The sequence below is a fragment of the Carettochelys insculpta genome, chromosome 8 (assembly GCF_033958435.1).
Source record: "Carettochelys insculpta isolate YL-2023 chromosome 8, ASM3395843v1, whole genome shotgun sequence".
Lineage (NCBI taxonomy): Eukaryota > Metazoa > Chordata > Testudines > Carettochelyidae > Carettochelys > Carettochelys insculpta.
Window position 1 is genome coordinate 37,631,872 of NC_134144.1, and position 18,160 is coordinate 37,650,031.

Here is an 18,160-nt window from a genome sequence, read left to right on the forward strand (position 1 = left end):
TTCAAAGGGGCCCGGAGCTCCAGGTGCCACCACTGACAAAGTTGCAGGAGGGGCTGGAGCTCTGGGTCCCTTTGAAATGCTGGGTCCTGGTGCAACTGCCTGTTTCACTTCCCCCTTTTGGCAGGTCTGTCTGCAGGCGCAGTTTCCTGCAGCTCCCAGTGGCTGTGTTTCACTGTTCCCAGCTCCTGGAAGCCACAAGAAGTGGCAGGCCACAGGGACATTCTGCAGCTCTCTTTGGCAGGGAACAGCTGACTGAAGCCACTGGGAGCTCTGTAGAGCAGTGCCTGTGGGCACTCAACATAAACAAATTAACTTCTGACCCGTCAGCAGCTTTCCCTCACAGGCTGCAAGTTGCCCACCACTGCTCTACAGTGTAGCTAACAGCTGTGGTGTTATTGTTGGAAATTGCCATCCTGTTCCACCTGCTGAGTGATCTGATTGGTGGCACATTCTTATATACTTAGTAAGGCCTGATCAGCCAGATTTAGCCTTTGAGGTTGTTGGTCCCTAGAAGACCTTTGGCTTCCTGAGCTCCTCCAGAAGTACTGAGTGGGAAATGTCTTCTGTGGTATGACCAGTAAGACAATCTCTGTCATCACCTGAACCAAAGTTCTAGACCAGGTAAAGCCAAGATTTGGGGATTTATAGTTTGAAGAAATATCTGCAGTTAGATATTTTTGTTATTAGCTATTCATCTCTAATTAATATCCCCAAACTTTCCTAAATAATATATTATATGAATATTAAACATCTTAATCTGGGATTGATTTCTACCCCTCAGTGTTAACTTTATTTAAATTGCTCCAATTTATATTGATGTAAATCAGATCAGGATAGGTTCCATATTATCTCCACTCAGTTCATCTGTTAAAGATTAAGTTTTCCAGGAATTTTTTTTTTTCCTAAATCAGCAGTTCTTGATTAAAATTCTTGATCATGAGCAGCCCTAACAATTAAAAGAAAATTAATTTTCAAGCTGAAAAAATCTGCTCTTATAATGAAAACATTTAAGGGAACAGTTAAGAGAAGACACAGAATTAGATCTGAGTGACTTGCCAGGCTTATGAGTTGCAAGACAATAGAAAACTTGTTCCTCTCCGTGACAGCTGTAAAAGACCAAGTATACATGTACATTCTGGCTTACGTTTGAACATAAAGACTTGAAATTTATTTTTTTACCATATTCATATTGATTATGAATTATAAATGCACTAATAAAAATGATCATGCAGGGCAAGATCATCATGTCTTGTACTCACAGTAGGCTTTGGAATTAGACAGATGACAGGGTATCAGGGCTGGAGGAGCTTTCCTCTATGATGTGGCGCTAGTAGGTATCTGAGGTAATCATACATGCTCCCACCATAGGGGGATGGAGCTGAAGGACTCCCGCAATGGCTAATGGGATTGGCTAATGGGACCTTGTGGGATTTGGCCCATTGTGTATTGCTGTGCATGGAGCTCAAGTGGAGTGGAAGTTTGCACTGTACTCTGGTGTGTGCCCCAACTATAGCGGTTTCTTCCACTCTATAGCACAAATGTGGGTCCACTGGTGTGGTGTAATCCATGTTTCCAACGACAAAAGGAGCTTTTGACTCTCAATGAATAGCATAGTTTGGCTCAAAGTCAGGCCCTAGAAACACAGCCATGCACACAGGACTACAGAATCTAATGCTGATGTGAAGGTGTATCTCAAGTCCCCATGTCCCTCATACCAGGGTCAGGAGTAGTCTGTGTCAGAAGAGGGGCTCTTTTATCAGGGGTTTTGGCTAAAAGACGTTACCTAAGCCTTCTGACACCAGGGTGCGCCTTGCAACTAGGGTTGGCAACATGTTTCAAAAGATAAAGGACTGTTTTCTTAGCATGCCTGCCCTACCTTTCCTTCTGATAGTATTGTCATGATGATGATAATTAATAAGATGCACTCACCTACATTTGCCATGGCTGTTTCTTGCTGCTTTTTCAGCACTCATCAACTCTCAGTCTTGTTGTACAGAGATGAAAAATTAAGGCTTGGGTGTGACATGTGGGGAGTGCACAGGGAGTCACATGCACCTGCCAGCCCCTCCTCACCCTCCTCACTGGAAGTGATGCGGTGCTTCCGCAGAAAGAGGCAGGCAGGGGTAGAGTCGGCGGGGGAGGAATAGAGCATGGGCAGGAAGGGGGCAGGGCAGGAGCATGTGGCCAGTGCTCCCCCAGGAAGCCCGGCACTAATCACTGCTGGGCAGGCCTACCTGGAAAGTTCCCTCAGTGAATCGAACCACAGAGCCTTCGGGAATGTGAACTGTACTGGCTCATGGGAAGCAGACAGACACAGCAGCTGTGCACTGGGGTTCCTCTTCTGGCCACCCCAATTTCAGTCATGTAGATAGTGCTTCAGCCTGCAAGTCACTGGGTGATTGCAAATCACATTAATTACAATGAGAGTTTAGGTTCTCGCTGCCTTGTGGGAACGGCCCCGCACTGAGATGCAGCCTGACTTTAGTCTAGAGTGTTTGACATTTGATACACCTATTTATATTCTAAAAGGGAGAGCTTTTGTTAATACAGGTAGTTAAAAACCCCATCCAGATGAGTCCATAGAGGACTATTTCATGTTTAAGGAGAAAAGTGGTAATGTACAGTATTGGACAAACTAATTTTGTCTCTGTGTTTAGGCCAGCAGTGGGCAGCCTAGGCTAGTGAGTGGGTTGCATTAGTGACCCCCGCCCCCCGCTTCATCTTAGTGAGCCGCAAGATTGTTGTAACCAAGGTGATATCCCAGAGTAGAGTAGTTTTGGTAACTGCACTTGTGTACCTAGCAGGAGCAGGGTAGGGGGCAGGGGTTTGGGGTGTCTACCAGGCACAGCTCCTTGGCAAGGGCCACAAGTGGCTTGGGCCACCTTGCACATGCAGGGACAGGCCCGCACAGCTCCCATTGGCCAGGATTCCAGGCCAGCGGGAGTGACCGGAGCACGTGCCTGCAGGGTGCACTTCTCTGCAGTGCTGTTCTCACAGCCAAAGGAGCAGTTGCTTCATCCCTTCTCCCAGGCAGAGCCACAGGCTGGGAGTGGGCAGCTACTTGCCTGAAGCCAGCCTGGGAGGCTTGGGTGCCCCCCACCCCCTCCTCCCCCAGCAATGGGGAGCTGGCACTGGCACTGGCACTCCAGCCATGTGTGGGAGCACCAAACCTTGGCGGCCCCCCTCATGATAGAGTGACAGTTTGCTTTGCTTCAGGGAGCAGGGCTAGATCAAGGCAAGCCAGTGGCCACATCTGGCCCACGAGTCATAGGTTCCTCCTCCCTGGTTTATGGGAAAATATGGATGAGAGTAAGAGTCTTTGTCCTGTGTATTAATAATAATAAGGAAGTCAGATTGGAAGGGAAGTACAGACTGAAAATTTAGGACCACAAAATGAATAAAGTTCGATTATTCTTGAGCCCATTTGACTGGCTAAATGTCCCTTCTATATAAAAATCCCGAGACTCTAAATCTGAGAGCTCCTGGAGTTCTAGGAGGTTCTAAACCTGAGAGCAGGAATCGCTATTTCTTGTTAAACACATTTACTCAGACCAAAACCATCCAAAAGTAAGGTAAGAATAAATACTATGGTAGCTTTCTTTGGTGTGGTGTCATTTCCTGTATTACCATGGGTTATCTGAATTTTAAACTTCTTGGAGCAAGAACCTGGTGCTAGGGACCGTGGGCAGGTTGTCTGATAATTGCCTAATTTTTGCAAGGATTTTTGTATGCTTCTCTGAAGCATCTGGTTCTGCTCGCAGCTTGGAGACAAGATACTGAGCTAGGCACATCATTTGTCAGCTGCAGTACAGCAATTCCTATGTTCCTTTCTACATTTGTCTGTAAAGCACCATGCACGCTACAAAGCTCCCAACTATATACATCAATATGATCATAAGGAGATATTATATATCCTAATACTTATGGCTAAAGTGTTTGCTTCTTGTAGGTTACCCGGTATGTGGACAGTTATCGTGTGCAAATGGAGCATGTTTTAATGCAAGCCAGCGTTGTGATGGTAAAGTAGATTGCAGGGATGCCTCTGATGAAGCTAACTGCAGTAAGTACCACACTGAGCATAATCCCAAACAATTATAGTACAGTAAACCCCCAATATGTGCGATTTCGACTTGCACTTAACTAGCATTAATGCAAGCTAACCACAAGTCAAAATCCTGGGGTCTCCAGGGGCTGGGGCTGGCGGGAGCACAGCTCCTCTGCCAGCTTCCCGCTCCAACCCCCGGTTCCCTCAGCTAAGGCAAGCTGGGGAGAAGCCACTCTGCCGTGGCTGTCTGCCTGCCCAGCTCCCCCTGCTGCGGGGAGCTGTGCAGACATACAGCCATGCCATTGCAGCTTCTCCCAGCTCCCTGCAGGCGGACAGACAGCTGCATGGCCCCGGCTTCTGGGGGAAGCCGGGGAGAAGCTGCACCTGGCTCCCAGAGTGGTAGGGATCTGGGAACCAGGCTGCCTCTGGTCAGTTTCCTGGCTCCTGCAAGCCCAGGGGAGCCAGGCTGCTGCCTGGTTCCTGGTTCCCTACCTCTCTAGGGCTACGTCTACACGTGCACACTACATCAAAATAGCTTATTTCGATGTAGTGACATCGAAATAGTTTATTTCGATGAATAACGTCTACACGTCCTCCAGGGCTGGCAACGTTGACGTTCAACTTTGACGTTGGGCAGACCACATCGAAATAGGCGCTGCTAGGGAACGTCTACACGCCAAAGTAGCACACATCGAAATAAGGGTACCAGAAACAGCTGCAGACAGAGTCACAGGGCGGACTCAACAGCAAGCCGCTCCCTTAAAGGGCCCCTCCCAGACACAGTTGCACTAAACAACACAAGTTCCACAGAGCCGACAACTGGTTGCAGACCCTGTGCATGCAGCATGGATCCCCAGCTGCCGCAGCAGCAGCCAGAAGCCCTGGGCTAAGGGCTGCTGCACATGGTGACCATAGAGCCCCACAGGGGCTGGAGAGAGAGCGTCTCTCAACCCCTCAGCTGATGGCCACCATGGCGGACCCCACTATTTCGATGTTGCGGGATGCGGATTGTCTACACGTGCCCTACTTCGACGTTCAGCTTCGAAGTAGGGCGCTATTCCGATCCCCTCATGAGGTTAGCGACTTCGACGTCTCGCCGCCTAAGGTCGATTTCAACTTCGAAATAGCGCCCAACACGTGTAGCCGTGACGGGCACTATTTCGAAGTTGGCGCCACTACTTTGAAGTAGCGTGCACGTGTAGACGTGGCCTAGGAGCCAGGAAACTGACCAGCACTGGTGCACTGGTCAGTTTCCTGCCTCCTGTAAGCCCAGGGAAGCTGGGAGCCATGCTGCCATCTGATTCCTGGCTTCCCCCTGACTTGTGTGAACTTTGAGTTATATGAGGGTATGCAGGAGCACAACCCTTGTGTAACTTGGGGGTCGACTGTGTTGTGTATCTTCTTTGTAAGAAACACACTGGAGTATGTTTACTATATTTGAATATTTTTTTCTTTTCTCCATTCAAATGATATCGTTCAGCTCGTGGATGTGCCAGTACCCAGTTTCAATGTGCTAATGGAGAATGTATCCCCCGAGCCTTTATCTGTGACCATGATGATGACTGTGGAGACAGGAGCGATGAAAACTCTTGCAGTACGGTGGTTTTATTTTGCTTGTTTGCCTGTTTTTATTAACAGCTGGTTTTCTGTGTTTGAATTTCAGCCAAAGGCAGCTCTTCTTGTTTCCTCTGTCCCACCTGCCTGCAGCATGCCGGTGTATATCTTTGAAATTTGTTTGGACCCTTTTGCATTTGTGTTACCACATATGGCTTGGACTTTTTAGAATTACTATCAGGGCCCATCCCTTTGTCACAGCTACAGATGAAGTGCTTATTGTACAGGTTGTTTCTGATATGTAAGCCAACGTATAGCCAGTTGGTGTTTCAATTAAATGTTATTTTGTCCCATATACAAACACTACATCAGTCTTTCCGACAAGCACTCATTACATCTGTATACGCAGCATTTCGGGTAAGCACTTTCTTAGATCTAAAGTGTACATTCTGCCTGGGGGAGGGACAAACCAAAACAGGAAAGGCTGGACAGAGGCTCGGCTATTCGGCATGTCACATGCCTGCCTCTGACAGTGGGCTAAGGTTCCTACCCTCTTCCTCCCACAAACCCCTTCCTAAGCTCTGCTCCCCAGGGTCCCTGCCCCCTGACAAGCCCCTTCCTAAGCCCTGCTCCCCAGGGTCTCCCTGCAGGAGGGACCCTTCCTCTGCTCCCAGGGACACCACCAGCAGAAAGAGCCTGGCCATGCCAGACAGGCTGCCCCATCCCTTAGCCAAGGAACCACTGACTGCACTCCAGGGAAAAGCATGGGATGGAGAGCCTGACGGAGTCAGCTCAACCCCCTCCTTTACTGTCCCTCCTTCACCGACTCTGGCGCACACGCATTCCTGCATGTTCAGGGCTACAGTGAGATGGATGGCAGGTACGACTGGTGCCTATGGCAGAAGTCGGGGCGAGGGTGACTGGTGCCTGTGGCAGGAGGGGGAGTGGGGCAACTGGTGCCAGTGGCAGGAGAAGGGACAGAGGTGACTGCTGCCTGTGGTGGGAGACGGGGCGGGGCAACAGGCGCCTGTGGGAGGAAGTGGGGGCGGGGTGCCAGGTGCCTGTGGCAGGGCAGGGGTGACTGGTACCTGTGGGAGAAGGGGACAGGGAGGACCACCCAGGGAGGAGTAGGTGCAGGGAGGACCACCCAGAGGGGCAGGTGGGGGCACCTTGTTGAGCAGCGTTGGTGGGAATACAGGGGGAGGGAAGCGCACACCCCCTAAGGCCACTGCCAATCTCCTGTCTGGGGCCCAGTGTGCAGCACCCAAAAAAGCCTATTTGCCACTTTGCCTCAGGCTCCTTTCTGGGCAGGTTGGATGCCCAAGCACCATGTCTTGGCTGGGCTTGCCCCTCCCACCGGTGAGAGCAGGGACCCCGAGTTCTGGCCACACTGAGCCATGGCAGAGCAGGAGGCTGGCGGCAGCTGGTCAACAGCCAGAGCAGGGTCCAGACAGGGTGCAGTCACTTGCAGGTGGCATAAAACCTGGCCACTTGCACTGTCTTCTTCCGCCACCCTCAGCCTGTGCCCACAGAGCTGCCATGCATAAGCCTTGCCCAGCCTGCACACTCAGAGTAGGTTACCCCACATCCCCAGAGAGATCCCTTTGCTGCCAAGTCTTCATGACTTCATGCATGCTCATGACTACAGTGGGATGGACAGATGGACAGATGGACAGCTTTCCTTTTATAATATAGAAGATTTCCAGTGACCATTGGGGTAATTCTCATGGGGTTGACATAGCTCTATTACGTATTTAGGTTAACATTTTGATCAGCGGTTCTGTTGTAGGAAGTCTCTTGCTTATTCTTCCCTTCTGTGGCTGGGTAATATGTCTCCTTGGCTAAGGGACGGGCCAGGCAAATACCCGGAGATCAGCTACTCCAAGATAGGCCCAAAAAAGCCAAGAACAGAACACCACTGGTCATTCCTACAGCCCCCAATGCAAACCACTGCAACGCATTATTAAAGACCTACAACCTATCCTTAATCAGGATGCCACACTCCAGAAGACCCTAGGTCACAGGCCTGTTCTCTCCTACAGACGCTCTCCCAACCTTTGAGGATTGTCACCAACAATCACAGTCTATACCGCAGGAACACCAGACCTGGAACTTTTCCTTGCACAAGGCCCATTGCCAACTTTGTCCACATATCTATTCTGGAGATGCCATCACTGGACTTAACCAGGTTATTCACAGACTCATGGGCACATTCTCATGTTCCTCAACTAACATCATATATATACCATCATGTGCCTACAATGCCCAGATACTTTGTATATTGGACAGAATTCAAACTCACTTAGACAAAGAATTAATGGGCATAAAACAGACATAAAAACACTCCTGATTCACAAATCTGTCAGCCAGCACTTTAATGGAGTGGGTCATTCTGTTAATGATCTGAAAGTCTTCATTTTGCTGAAGAGGAATTTGCACAACAGTTTGGAAAGAGAGGCTGGTGAACTCCCTTTTATATTCAAATTCAACACATGAACAAGTAGTTTGAACCAGGATGGGAATTTTCTAGCTCATTATAGGGGCTTTTTTGCCCACTTGGCTTTATCTAATTCTTCACTCCCACCCGCCCCCTTCTGCCCCTCTGCTCTCTGATTTGCTCACCTTGATAATATTTTTCTGATTTGTCAACCTTGATTACTATTTTTGCTTCTCTGTGCTTTATATATTGAGTCTGCTCTGGTATGGCTATGGTCTGAAGAAGTGGGTCTGTCCCATGAAAGCTCATCACCTAATAAATTATTTTGTTAGTCTTTAAAGTGCTACTGGACTACTTTTTTGTTTTGATAGTATGCAGACTAGCACGGTTATCTTTCTGTTACTATTCAAGGAGCAGATTAACTAAACCTAATCATTCAGAAAGTTCCTGCTTAAACACAGACAGACATACTAAAGTTACTAGCTGTGCAAATACTGGAGCAGGGTTTACACTTCAGGAATAGTTTTAAATGACTTGTCTCCGATTTATCTGCTGAGCTACTCTTAACATGTCTACCTGAGTGAGCATTGTGCATGTTTTTCACTTGCAGCAGCTAAGTTTTTTCTTGTTTCTTCCCTCAGCTTATGCAACTTGCAGAGGCAATTTCTTCACCTGTCCAAGTGGCCGCTGTATTCATCAGAGCTGGGTTTGTGATGGTGATGATGACTGTGAAGATAACGAAGATGAAATAGGATGTGGTAAAGACCAAAACAAACTTATTTTAGTGATGCAGTTTACAAAGATAAATGTTGCTAAATTCACTGCTAAAAAGTCTTAACATAAAAATGTTTTATATCAGAATTTTGAAATATCCATGGATGTTCCTGGAAAACTTTTATTGCTTTTATACACAGTTCTTTTAATATAGTATGTATTTTTAATACTTTGGGATTTCTTATTTTGTATTGGTAAGATGGTGAGGAAAAAGTAAGGAAAAAGTAAGACTTAATCGACTTATTCCTTGCAGCCCTGATTTTGTACTACAGAAATCAGTAGAAACTTTGCCATTGACTTTCATGGGAGCAGGCTAGGTTCTCATGTGAAGGCACAATTCTCAGTTTGTAACAGAATGTCCATTTCCACAGAACTAACTATGCTGTTACAAATACAGGATTATGGTTATTGGTGGGTTGAATACAGGAGCAGATGAGCTGCTGGAAGGAAAATCCTATTTTAATGTAACTGTTTTTAGTAGCATTTTGTTATTAATCGTGTGATGTTCAAAATAACCATCTCTACCTTTAACAAAGATCTTCCATATATTAAATCACCCACCTCAGAGGAATTTGTAGTTAACTTGAATATACCAGTGAGTGTATAGGCATTTGAGGTGGTGAAAAGTTTCTAGTGAAACTGTTTTTCTGTGGAAAACTTGGGCTTTGGCTAAACAATTTGCATTGTGGAAAGGGCCTACGTCTTCTGGAAATTTTTGATTTTTTTATCAAAGAACTGGAGCTTGAAAACCAAAATATATTGGCTAAAACAGAATTTTATGACAAAATCAGTTTTCATATTTCTTATGAAAAACTGAAATTTTCTGTGGAAAAATCTAAACCATTTTTTGTTCTTGCTGAAATTTTCTGTGATTATTTCCCCCCCCCCACCATTTTAGACCAGCTGTGACAGGCATATTTCAAAAAGAACACAACCACTGTTCCATTCTTAGTACACCAGTTAAGCCAAAGTGAACTATTATGCTCTTGTGGGAACAGTGGGGGAAAATGGAAAGGGGTTACCTGGCAGCATGAGTATTTTCCACAGTGTGATTTGAAGATAAGTGAAAGAAGATGGTGGCTGGGACAGATTACTATTTCTCTTACGTGCTATCAAGCTACTTGGAGCAGTTAGAAGGTGAATGATAAATATGCAAATATGCTTCTTCACTAGTAGGCTTTTTGGAAAGCAGCTCCAAGTATAACGTGACATATGGTCCTCAATTATTCCATGTTGCTTTTTTTTTTTTTTAACTTAGAAAGTGGTCACCATGAGTGTTACCCAGGAGAATGGGCCTGTCCTGTGTCAGGACACTGCATTCCAGTTGGTAAAGTGTGTGATGGGTCTGTGGACTGCCCTGCTGGAGAAGATGAAACTAACATAACTGCCGGCAGACACTGCAGTGAGTACTAAAGCTGTCAGGATGCACAGAGTTGCAGAAAAGCCAAGCTGATATCTCTTTTGTGTGTCTAAACAGGACTAAGAATTTGGAGGCATGTCACTTTTATAAGTATTGATGGGTATGTCAAAGGTAATCTCTGGCATACACATACTGTTCTGTTGACCTCTTTTGTGGAAGGTCTGATGTATATACATTTCTGATAGCTATTTTTTTCTAATGTGTATTTGGAGAGTCAGGGGCTGAGCTTGTGTGGGCCATTGTTACTCTTCATCCAAAATATTTTTGTTTTCCTCTTTCACCTTCATCAGGAAATAGTAATGCCTAGTGGTTAGAGTTCAGGACTTCATGGCTTGTAACCTTGGTCTGTGCAAATCACTTTGGTTAGAACTTTAAATTTTCCGTTGATCTTGGGAATCTACCTTTCAGTGCTCGGCCTCAGAAACTCTAGGCCAGCTTTTCTGAAATGCTGAACATAGAGAGGTCTTATCAACTCCATTTGGACTTGTGTAGGCTCAGAAGGGTTACCAGGTGCCTGTTTTTTGACTGGAACACCTGTTTGAAAAGGGACCATGGTGGCTTTGATCGGCACTGCTGACTGCGATGTTAACAGTCCAGCTGGGGGCACAGCAAGGCTGGTAGGTTCCCCTCTTGTCTTTGTGGGACTCCCAGGAAGAGGCGGACATGTCCATCTGGCTTAGGGGCGGCCATGGTGACTCCGTGGCTGCCCCCATCCTGAGATCTGGCTCTGTAAATCCCATTTACTGGGAACGGTGATTAATAGGACCAGCAAGGAAAAGGGCAGCGTGCAGGGCCTCCTAGCTGCCCTTCCCCCTAAGAGCAGAAGGGATGAGATACCACATCTCAGGAGCCACCTGAAGTAAGTGTCTCCTGGAGCCTACATCTGAATCCCCAGTTGTGGCCCAGCCAGCGGCCCTGTTCAAAATCCCTTCCAGAGCTTGTACACCACCTCCTGCGCCACAATGCGTTGCCTCAGTCTGGAACCATCTCCTGTACCCAAACTCCCTCCCAGAGCCTTCACTCTGCACCCCCTCGCACACGCCATAGCCTTCAGCCGCACCTCCCAGCCCAGGGCTTCTTTCCACACCCACCAGCTGGAGCTCTCATCCTCCCAAGACTCCAACCCCACCCACACCCCTAGAGCAGAGCTCGTACCCACTCCCCCAGCTCCCTCCTGCACCCCAAACCCCTTATATCTTGCCCCATTCCAGAACCTGCACCTGGAGCCCTGACCTGTCTTGCACTGTGCAACCCCCTCCTACAGCCTGCCAAAAATGAGCGAGTGAGACTAGGGGAAAGTGAGCGACAGAGGAAGAGGGATGGACTGAGCAGGGGCAGGACCTCAGAGAACTGGGGGGCCTTTGCAGGCAAGCAGGCCAAGGGTGTTCAGTTTTCCACAGTTAGAAAGTTAGCAGTCAAAGTGCTCGGTGCCTCAGAACATCAAGCTGTGGCATTTTACCTTGGGCGTTCACAGTGCTTGTTTTGTACCTCAGCAATCCCAGCCATGGGATCTGCAGCTGAGTGATGGGGAACCCCGACAGCCCTGTGGCGGGGAGCTGGCTGGGATACGGTGCCCCACTGGCAGCCTCAGCCAGGGGAACTGCAGCAGGGAGCTGGTTGAATACTGGCTCCTCTTCTTCTTCTTTTTTTTTATGCAAAAAAGCACTGGGCATTCATAATTACAGGAAGGGAAACGCTCTTCTCTCGTTTAAACCACACTTTTTGGAATAAGATTGCAGCAATAATGACAGGAGTTTAAGGCTATACTACTCTGAAGTCTCCAAGGTAGCCTCTTTTTTTGCTGGCAAGAGAGAACTCACCCGCCGGCATAATTAATCCACCCCCAAAGGGCAGTGGTAGCTATAGCAGCAAGAGAGTTTCTCCTGCTGACATGGTGCTGCCCACACCAGCCTTTTGCACATTGTTTGGATGTGTGAGTTTTCACACCTTGACCAACAAAAGTGGTCGTGTAGACAAAGCCTAAATCTTGTCCTGGGAAAGTGTCTCTGACCTTGGCTGAGTGATGTGGTTGTAGCATCAGAGAGCTGGGCTGCTCAGAGGGTAGCTTCAGAACAAAAAGGAGAGAAAGGAGTAAGACAAGGGAACTGAGGAAGGAGGAAGAGAGCGACCTGTCTGATAACATGGTATCACCGCTCAGCAATGACTGCTTGTATGACACAGAGAAAGCCAGGAAGAGTGGAAAAACTGGAAAAGTAGAGGCAAAAGACTCTGACCTACTTTTCCAGGAGTGCAGCCTAACCCTCTCACTCTCATCTCTTATTAATGGACTGCACAGTAGAAGAAATGCTTTCCTGACCACCCAACTCTTCATAAAATTAGTGGGTGTTGCAAAGAAGTGCTCTATAAAAGCGATGTCTGTGTATATTTAAACAGTGATGGCTGTGTGGTGTTGCCAGTCAGTGGTGCTCAAGGATATGCCGCAACCTGTAAAGTTTTGTTGGGCCAAGGAAGCTTGCCTTTGTGCGCTGTGAATGGCTGCCTCAGTCAGCGATTTATTTGGAGCTCTTACTATTGGTGTTTTTGATCGTTTTCACGTAAGACTGAATTTCATCCTGTAGCTGCTCCCTGAAGACTCATATCCTTAAAGAGTTCTCTTAACCTTGGCCCTCCTGCCTCTCTCTCCTGCTCAATTAGATGTGTATGCCTGCGTGCACAAAAACACACCTGGTATTGTGGAACAAACAAGATGTGTGTTTAGCCTCACCATTGACTTTTTATTGTTCCCTTCCCCCTTCCTTTTTTTATACTGCTCGTTAGAACCTGATCCCGCAGCCAGTGCACATTTATTGATTCTTGCATGGGAGGATGGTTCTTTGCTTATGGACCATTTTCAGGATGTGTTCTGCTAATTGTAAACTTTTCACACCAGGCACCTACGCTTTGTAATGATTTGTAAAGCGCCAGGCAGCCAGCTGCTATGCAGGTGACATGACTATTGGGTATTCCATTTTGTTTTTAGACATATCCCACTGTGCTGCCTTGAGCTGCCAGTACCGCTGCCATTCTTCGCCATCGGGAGGGACTTGCTATTGCCCTGCAGGGTATGTGATCAGCAGCAACGACAGTCGCACCTGCATTGGTAAGTGAACAGCAGAGATGCAGGTACATGAGCCTGGACTTTTCTCACAGGGGCTGGGGGTTTTACGGATGCCACAGAAAAAGAATCCATGATTCTTGGACGTGTATATGTGGGTGGACGTACTGGCAAGCAGGTAACTCTTGACAGTCATAAAATTAAACCTCAAGCTGAATGGGAAAACAGCAAGAGAGCAAAAGCTCAGCAGTGGCATAATATTACCGTGGGGGACAGAGGAACAGGTCAGCGAGCGGTCATGAGGTCTTCACTCACCAGCTAAGGGAAGGCCAGTTTTTTAATACTCGGAGAGCTTGTTTGTGTTTAAAAATGCCGACTCTGGTATGGCAATTTTGTGTTCAATCTGATGTAACAGCCCTTTTACTGTTCTTGAGAGCTTGATCCTGCGTGCAAGGGTGTGTGGTCGTATACCTGGGGAATCAGGTGACTAGAAGTTACTCAACATTTGATCTATAATTCAAACCTGACCTTTTATGAAAATGCAGATTGCAGCGGGTAAGGTAAAATGAGTGTGATACATTACTTTGCTACTCTGGAGGGCTGTATCTCCCATTATATGCACATCATATACCCCTTCAAATAAACAAAAAAAAATTGTCATCATTTCAAGATGTTGTTTGGCTTCTATTCAAGTCATTGGGAAAAGAAGAAGATTCGCATGTAGCTGTTTGATTCTGCGTTAAAGCAAATGCATGTAAAGGGAGCCCGCATCTTTAACTCTGATGCAGCACTGCTCTCTCACCTGGTGTAATGCCAGTTGCACTTCTCTTAATCCCCCCAAGAAGAGCTCTGTGCATTTGCTAGGAGATTTTTGACAAATATTTTTGGTTCACAGGTAAGGATCTCAGGTAATACTTATCATGTGAGATACAGCCTTGCATGGAAGAGATGGCGATAATCTTTTTATTCAAAATCTGCAAAGGGATCACTAACTCCTCTCTTGCTCCCAGTGACTCTCATGCAAAAAAGGAAATCCCTTTTTAAACTCCTGATTTAATAAGTAGAAGGTAGGGAGGCCAGCTGACATGGGAATAATTTTCTCTGGTTAGTACTTAGGTAAGTGGTGCAGGGACTGACTTACACCAAAATTGGCTAATGAGCTGCAATACTCAATAGGTTATTCTTTCAGCTTGTAATTTAAATTTCGTTTTACTGGTTATATGCCTGAGGAATTCAGCGGAAAGTATTACTTTCCCAAACCCATAGTAATTTTAGTTTTCACTCTTCTCTGCACCTAGCTGTTTCTTCCTCATGTGATGTGGTGATTTTTCGCTCATGCCAAAGCCCTGGAACACCAAAACTGAGATCAACATCTATTAACTACCAAAAAAGCCTCCTGGAAAATATTTAATTCCTATTTTGTGTCAAGTAATGCCCCGCAGTCTGATTTCTATTGTTCATGCAGCTTTCGAAGCGGAAGAGTTTAAGTTTTTAATGCCAAAGCCATGATCAGATTAGTGCCAATAATCTGCTAGCTGCTCTTGCTGTAAATGACAACATAAATATATAGGATCAAGTTGCGTATGCTGGGGTCAGAGACCAGGAGAGGTAAAGGGATCTGTGTTATTTTAAAACAGTCACACACAAAAAACCTCTGTTAGATGTTTCCCTATTCTAGAGATTTGAAAAAAAAAAAATAAAAATCAGGGGAAATTCTACTCTCTTTGCAATTTCTTAAGAAAATGGGACACTTCACTTTGCCTGCAGCAGGGGCATGTGTAGACCTACTGCCCTTCCTTTTTAGTCCATCTCCAAGATACCCGACTCTCTCTCTTTCAGTTACCAGATTCTTTTCTTTCTTTGTTAACAGCTGAAGAAGGCTTCCAATTGACATGCTAGAGCAGCCTGAAAGCTCCTTTGGGAGCAGAGCTGTGCGATGTTAGTGACATTTTCGAAACATGCCCATGTTTTAACAACATCACAGTTGAAGCTTGGCATGTTAGTTCTGATGAACACCACTAGAAAGACACTGGTCCTCACTGTGCATGGATGCACAGAAGGGTTCAGGGAATTGTGGCCTTGCCATGGAGCTTTATTTACTCTCTAGATCACCAGGTTTCAACCTCTTGGAGTTGTGAAGGGAGCCTGAAAGTGACATCCAGAGAAAGGAGATCCAGAGAACCATCCGGAGAAATGAGAGCTTAAAGTTTATTTTAATGGGTTAACACTGGGGATCGTTGTTCCTGGGCGGTGATTCTTTATAGTTACATAGAATCAGTTAGCAGAGCAAATCTGAGTTTCATTCTAGCACGAATACAGAGTTCTCTGTGTAAGTGAGATCGGTCCTAAACCTTTCTGTACTGCTTCCCAGGATCTCCTTTCCAATCCCTAGTTCTTCCTATTCTCTCTGCTGTACTTGGATAGGCTCCCAAATTTCCAATCTATAAACAAGCCCCTGCTCAGTTGGCTTTCTCATGAGTCATGATGAATGTCATTTTCTCAGCTGTGGGTTCTGGCACTGGACATTGTTTTAACAAGTAACTTCCTTTTACCCAGACCACAGCTATGTGGTAGGTGGCAGGAAAACACTGTGGAATGGAGGAAGCAGGTGGAGTCCTACAGATCTATGGACTATCCGCTTTGTGACCATGGACCATTTTTGCAGGTCATGGAGCAGATGCAACCACACAGATCACTATTCATCAACAGTGCCTGGCCCATGGTGTATGGCTTGGGCATCCTGGGGGGGTGCAGCACGCTTAGGGCCAGTGGCCAGGAGCCAGTGGCTGGGGGTGGGAAGCAGCTCAAAGTGGGGGCTATCCAGCACTGCTCACCGCATTGTGCTGATTCCCCTGCAACAGCTTGAGCCCCTTGGCCATCATCCCCACCATGGCCTGGTAACTGTCTGTGCTCCCAGCCTGCCAGCTTCTGGGCCCTGTGTTGCAACACGTGCTGCTGCTGGGTGCCATCATTCAGGAGCCTCTGGGAGCAGCCTGCAATGTGGTTCCCCAAGACCCCTCCACGTCACCCCTTCTCCTCAAGATCCCATCCCTGCCCTAGTGCTGCCTCTTCCCTGCATAGCCCTCCTCACTCTTTCACTCTTCTCTGCTTCCTTCCCCCCCAACATGGCTTGCTGCTGTGGGCACAGATATGGACAGAGGGAAAAGTCAGCTAGCGCTCTTGGGTCGGATTGCAGGTTGATTCTGGTGAATGCAGAGCCACATTTTTGTATCTGTGGAGGGCTCAGAGGCAGGTGCAGAGACGGGATGGAAAGGAGGAGGCTGCATGAGGTGGGAAGCAAATATTCCCAGATGGTCCTCTTACACTTCCCTTCATAACAACTAACAATTCAAATGTAATAATAATCTCTAATGTTAACAAAACCTCTCCACGTATGTGTATCTCCCCAATCAGACACATGGCTACTGCATGTAAAATAAATGTAATATGGAGCCATGTGGGGTGGTTAAATCCTGGAAAATGGCTTGTTAGGTAAGGTTTCATTCACCAACATTGAAGATCATGGAGATCCCCTGATGGAAAGCTCTAAAGCAGTATCAAGTATTATTATTAAATACAGAAAGTCACCAACTTACGAACGGGCTGTGTTCCAAAAGTTCCTTTGTAAGTTGGTTGTTTAGAACTCGGAACACATATTCCCATAGAAACAATATTATAAATGGTAGTTAGATTCCCAGGCTAGCCCACAAAAGCCTATTTAACCCATATTGTAGCTGAAATACTGTATATCTGCAATGAAAAATAGTAGAAATAGTTTTTTTTTTTTGTTAATTTATCTTTGAAGGCTGGTACTGGAGCAAAGGCAGATTTGACTAGAGGAGGATGAGGAGATAGGTGGAGATTCTGAAGGGGACTTCTGAGCATCCCCCAGCTGCTACCTTTCTGCCCCCATGGGCTCTGCACTGGCTTCTGCAGCCAGCAAAATCCCCTGGCTCCTTCCCCAGGCTGCACCCAGGTTCTGAGTATTACTCAATTTCACATTGAAAAGAATTACTCACTCTTTGACTTACATTGCTCTTTATAGTGTATTACTAATAGTGAAGCTATATATAATATAAACTGTTGTCTGGTCAGCTCCTCAGTTATTATAAGCTGACATGGCTGCACTGGAGTCAGTCAGCTACAGTGATTTACACCAGTTGAATATCTGACCAATGGTTTTTGCCTCGAATTATAGAGCAGATCTATATTGTCTAACTAGCTGTGAGTATCTGAAGGTTATTCTCCTTAATCTCTGGTGAGAGGGCAAGAAGCAATGGGTTTACATTGCAGCAAGGAATGTTTAGGTTGAACATTGGGAAAAACTTCCTCACTATTAGAATGGTTAAGCAGTGGAATAAATAGCCTAAGGAGTTGTAGATTCTTCATCACTGGAGGTTTTTAAGAGCAGGTTAGACAGACACCTGATAGGGATGAGCTAGATGGTGCTCAGTCCTGCCGTGAAGGCCAGGGATTGAACTTGACAACCTTTTGAGGTTTCTTCCAGTTCTATGACTCTATGAAAATACAGGGACTTTCAGGCCATTCACCTGTATTTTGGGTTTTGAACTACTCACCTCATCTGAATAGCCGTTTAGCATTTTCTCTGCCAAATGTATTGGAATTACTGTGTTAGCACCATTACAAGGAAGGTGGCTCTTTATATGTTATACATGTGATGATGTTCCTTGTGGGTGTGCTGGTACTAGAGGCTGTACTTCTAAGAGAATTGCACCCTTCCATACCCCATGTATAGCCTCAAATAAGAGAGAGATGTCTGAGTCCAGTAGGCTGGGTATCTTCCAAAAGTATCTCACATTCATTCCATTGTTTGTCCTTGGCAGGTAGACACTGAGATAAATCCCTTTCCTACCA

The 18,160-nt window shown here is 46.4% G+C and overlaps 1 protein-coding gene across 1 annotated transcript in view; it reads left to right on the plus strand.

The window, feature by feature from the left end:
* The window catches only part of LRP2 (LDL receptor related protein 2), a 183,498-nt gene that overhangs the window by 26,735 nt on the left and 138,603 nt on the right, over window positions 1–18,160 (plus strand). The window contains exons 5-9 of the mRNA XM_075000937.1: window positions 3,950–4,060; window positions 5,526–5,639; window positions 8,678–8,794; window positions 10,069–10,212; window positions 13,211–13,330. Coding sequence (XP_074857038.1) covers window positions 3,950–4,060; window positions 5,526–5,639; window positions 8,678–8,794; window positions 10,069–10,212; window positions 13,211–13,330 — 606 coding nt within the window. The remainder of the gene's footprint in view (window positions 1–3,949; window positions 4,061–5,525; window positions 5,640–8,677; window positions 8,795–10,068; window positions 10,213–13,210; window positions 13,331–18,160) is intronic.